The 4,493-nt window shown below is 54.4% G+C and overlaps 1 protein-coding gene across 1 annotated transcript; it reads right to left on the reverse strand.

The window, feature by feature from the left end:
- Positions 1-495: 495 nt before the first annotated feature.
- Positions 496-3,025, reverse strand: LOC136362290 (prolactin-releasing peptide receptor-like). The gene has a single exon (XM_066320675.1). The coding sequence runs from the start codon at positions 2,971-2,973 to the stop codon at positions 1,888-1,890; it is 1,086 nt and encodes a 361-aa protein (XP_066176772.1). The 5' UTR covers positions 2,974-3,025; the 3' UTR covers positions 496-1,887.
- Between the last annotated feature and the right edge of the window lie 1,468 nt (positions 3,026-4,493).

A 4,493-nucleotide genomic window follows, 5' to 3' on the forward strand; every position in this document is an offset into this window, starting at 1 on the left:
GAGATTTTAAATGGTTCTGCAGATAAATGCAGTAATGGGAATGAGTGGGTGGTGGAGTTGGGGGGAAAAAAAAGGCTAAGAAGAGTAATTTAGGGAAATTTAGGAGTTTTAATTAAGAGAGAAGTAATAGAGGTTGTGATGGGATGAAACGAAGAGACAGCAGGGACAGGACAAGAAGAAATGGCTTCAGATGGAGGGCAGGATTAAATGGGATACTGGGAATGAATTCTTGGTTCAGAGGATGTTGAGGCCCTGGCACAGGTTGCCCAGAGAAGCTGTGGCTGCTTCATCCCTGGGAGTGTCCAAGCCCAGCTGGATGGGGCTTGGAGCAACCTGGTCCAGCACTAATCCCAGCCTGACCTCCAAGGATCTGCCACTGCCCAGGACGGGGACAGAACTAGAAACGTCCAAGCTGGCATCTTCCTGGGATGTGACCGTTCTGCAGTCAAGGGTTTCTGGGTTTTGTGGGATTCACATCAATGCACACACACACAGTCCAAGCTCTTGAAGCCTTTATTACATGAATGACAAACAGAGACCTTCTGCCTTGCTTGGCTTCTCTGGGATGAGCAGCCCAGGCCTGCAGGAAGTCGAGGAGGGAGCTGCACTGTGGGAACACGACAGAGGCCACTGGCACTGCATTGGATGGGTCTCTGTCTCTGCTGCTCTCCCCACAGGAGATCACAAATCCTTCTAGGGCCACCATGAGGGCCTCAGCCAGAAGGTGAGTGAACTTGTGGGATTAAGGGAGTGGCTTAGGGATCCTGTTGGGGTCCAGCCAGCTGTGTCTGCACTGGATGCTCCCGAGCTGCTGGTGGAAGCGGGAATGCTGGCCAGTGCCATGGGCAGGTTCCATGCAGGGCTGAGGACCTGCTGCCTGGGGGATTTGAAGTCCTGTCCTCGGGCACGAGGAGCAGTGGGAGGTCACGGCTTGGCCCCACAGAGCAGGGCAGCTGGGAGCTGCCATGGCCCTGAACTGTGGTGCCTGTGGGGGTGCTGGTGTCTGTGGGCTGTTCCCAAGGGTTTCTCCTGGGAAATCGAGAGGTTAAAGCCTAGATGGGAATTGGGTGTAAAGGAGACGCTGCCTTCTGCATGTGCTGCTTGCACAGTGGCCACAGAGGCACCTCAGACACCAAGGAGCACTGACAAGCAAACCCACCCTTCATCTGACAGCTTCTGGGATAGAACAGCCTGGCACTGGGATTCCCACCTCCACTGCAGGATCCTGGATGTGGACATATGTCAAGCTAAACTTCCCTGTGAGCAGACTTTGAGACATCATTCCCAGCAAACTCATCACTTGAGATCTTCCGAGTCCTACTTGGCCATGAAGAGCAGTGATGACTCCAAGGATGTGCCCAGCTGCATCCGCACCTTTGGCTGGAGAAACTGGGATGCCCTGTCTGGTTATGCAGGCAGCTCCTCCAGCAGGCCAAGCAGGTTATGGAAGTCACACTCGTTCCGAACCAGCAACCTGCTATCAGCAGCCACGTGCCCCCATCTGCACCTGCAGAATGCACATCTCTGAGCCTAGCTTATCTTTTCACCAGCAAGCCACAATTTTAAAGGATAAATGCACAGCAATTTCATGGCTCCCTGTACAAGTCGACCTCTTCCCATGGCACAAAGTGCCTCCTGTTGCTTAGAAACAATCTATATCCTACAAAATGAAGATGTGCGCTCTCCAAAGGGTTTTTTACACAATGGGTGTTTGCCTTGCTTATACACTGATCCACCTCCTGCATAAATCATGGGGTGAAGTCTTTGTGCTACAAATGTAGCACTGGACACCTACTACACCCAGCCATGGTTCGGGATATAGGGATATGTCCCGGCCATGGTTTGGGATATAGGGCTATGCAAGCCCAATTCCTCAAGACCCTCTGGCTAAGGTAACCTGGATTGCAAAGCTATCTTGTCTGAGACCCCAGTGGGAGCATCCGCCAGGGTGGAGCAGGTGTTGAAGCGGGAAGCCTTGCAGGACACGTTTCTGGAGCTCTGCTTCTTGCGGTAGAAGTAATTGCTGAGGTGGAACCAGAATTTGTCGTGGAGGGAGGCGTAGATGAAGGGGTTGTAGCAGGCGGAGCTCATGGCGATCAGGTGGCACGAGACCTGGATGACGTTGACGTACCTCTTGTCCAGGATGGTGAACTCCTCGTCGATGTCCCGGATGAAGTTGACCACCTGCAGAGGCAGCCAGCAGATGGCAAAGCAGACCACGGAAATGATGAGCACCCGGAAGGTCTTGTGCTTGGTCCTGGTCCACTTGTCCTGGCAGTGATGGGCGGCGCCCGGCACATTCCTCCTGCGCAGGTGGTAGGTGATGGCACAGAAGGAGACGGACACGGCCAGCAACGGGAGCATGTAGGAGAGCAGCAGCATCAGGCACGAGTAGAGCAGCCGCTCCCTCTCCTCGTGCTTCCAGAACTCCTCGCAGATGATCATGTCGTGGCCGATGGCGTTGAGGTCCAAGTAGTGGGTGTGCAGTGAGGTGGGCACGGAGGCCACGATGGAGAGCAGCCAAATGCAGGCCACGAGGCCGGCGCAGGCCCTGCGGCTGATCCGCCTGCGGATCGGGTACGCCACCACCACGTAGCGGTCGATGGCGATGGCCGTGAGGGACAGCACCGACACGAAGACGGTGGCAGCCTGCAGCAGGGTGACAAAGTGGCACATGAACATGCCGAAGAGCCAGCCCCGCTCCTCGAAGGCGTAGGACACGGTGAGGGGGACACAGGCCAGGCACATGATGAAGTCGGCCACCGCCAGGTTCCCGATCAAGAAGTTGGTGGTGCAGTGCAGCTTCTTGGTGAGGGCAATGAGGAGGATGAGGAAGAGGTTCCCGATGCAGGCCACCACCACCAGCGTGGCGTAGAGCGGGATAAAGAGCGGTTTCAGCTCCAGGAGCAGGTCCAGGCCGGTGAAGATCAGTGCTGAGCCATTTTGCCAGGAGTCATTGAGCAGCTGAGCCATTGGAGCCCCTGTGGCTAATGCAGCTTCTTCACCACTCAAGATGAGCCTGTGAGCTCTGGAGGGGACATAAATACATTTTGCTTGAACTTCTGGGTGGAAGGACCTGTCCCCTGAGTCCAGTGCTGAGGCACTGGCTGATTCAAATGACTTGCTTAAGTGTGAAGATGCCCTGTGACAGACACAGAGGAGCTCCGGTATGGAGGAAAGTTGGGAAGCTGGCTGTGAAATAGTTAATCAGCCAGCACAGATCTGTAGGGAGCTGCCAGCTTGGGGCAGCAGGACCCAGAAATCAGCTTGAGTGCCCTGCAAGCTGAGCTGATGTAAGGCAAAAAAAAAAGAAAGAAAAAAAAAAAAGACACTCCTGCATTTTTTCTTTTTATTTTTTCCCAGTTAATTCCATTCTGACCCATCAGCCCCATGACACCTGGCTGGGAAGAAGCATCCTTTCATCGTTTCCATCCCCTGCGCTCCTGTGGTCTCTCCCAGCCAGCCCACCCCCACCTGCCCCACTGGGTTATTTTATTCCCTTGGTTATATCTTCACCACCAGAGCTTCGGATTCTCCGGTCTTTCCCTGTGGCAGCTGTAATGGGAGGGAGGGAAGGAGGGAGTGCCTGACTCCCTGGGCGCCTCCACCAACTCACTCACAGTATCACAGGGGAATGGTAAAATATATTCCAGCAGAAAGTGTATGGAAATTGAGAGTTCCCCTCCAGGACCCTCCTTTCAAGCTCCACACTCTCAAAATTATTGTTTGATCCCCCTTACCAGGATCTGGACAGTCTTTTCCCCCCAGTGGAGAGTCAAATCAGCATTAATTAAGAAACCCTTGTAATTAACCGAGGGATATTGTGGTTTTCTAAGTCCCAGCTGCACTCACAGGGCGCACGCTGTGATACCGCAGCTCCAGGTCCCCGTGCCCTGCCTGGGGCAGGAACACATCAGGAAATCCATCAGGAAACTTGCAGCTGAGAAGCCAAAATGCTCATTAACTTACAGAATGAAAATTCTGAAGTTCAATTAAATTCTTTAATTCTGCTTCGTGTAGCCACGAGAGTCAAACCAGCCCTTCTGTGCATCGCCGCCAGGGTCCTGCTCCTTCTCCGATAAATGCTGAACCTCGCGGCTCTGGCTGGGGTTTGGGGGGTCCAGGGTGTGGCTGCGGGACCCCCTGTCCCGGCCCGGAGAGCTCTTACCTGCCCAGGGCTCTGGGGTGCTCAGTGCTGGGAGCCGCCCGCTGCCTGCCGATGTTCCCGTGAGGATAAGGAGGAGCGTTCCCTTCTCAAGGTGTTCGCAGGAGACTCCGGCACAGCCGTTCTCAGCCGGGTTTTTGTGATGTGGTTTTTTTTTTTTTTTGTTTTGTTTTTTTTTTCTTGCTTTGTCTTTTTTTTCTTTTCTCCGCTGCCTGAGCCTTTCAGTCCCGGAGGAACAGGACGTTCCCGCTCACGGCGCTCGGTTTTCCAGGTACCCGGGGGGACGCGCACATCCCACCGCCCCGCACCGCAGGTGGAGCCGCATCCC

Source organism: Sylvia atricapilla, chromosome 6 (assembly GCF_009819655.1).
Source record: "Sylvia atricapilla isolate bSylAtr1 chromosome 6, bSylAtr1.pri, whole genome shotgun sequence".
Classification (NCBI taxonomy): Eukaryota; Metazoa; Chordata; class Aves; order Passeriformes; family Sylviidae; genus Sylvia; species Sylvia atricapilla.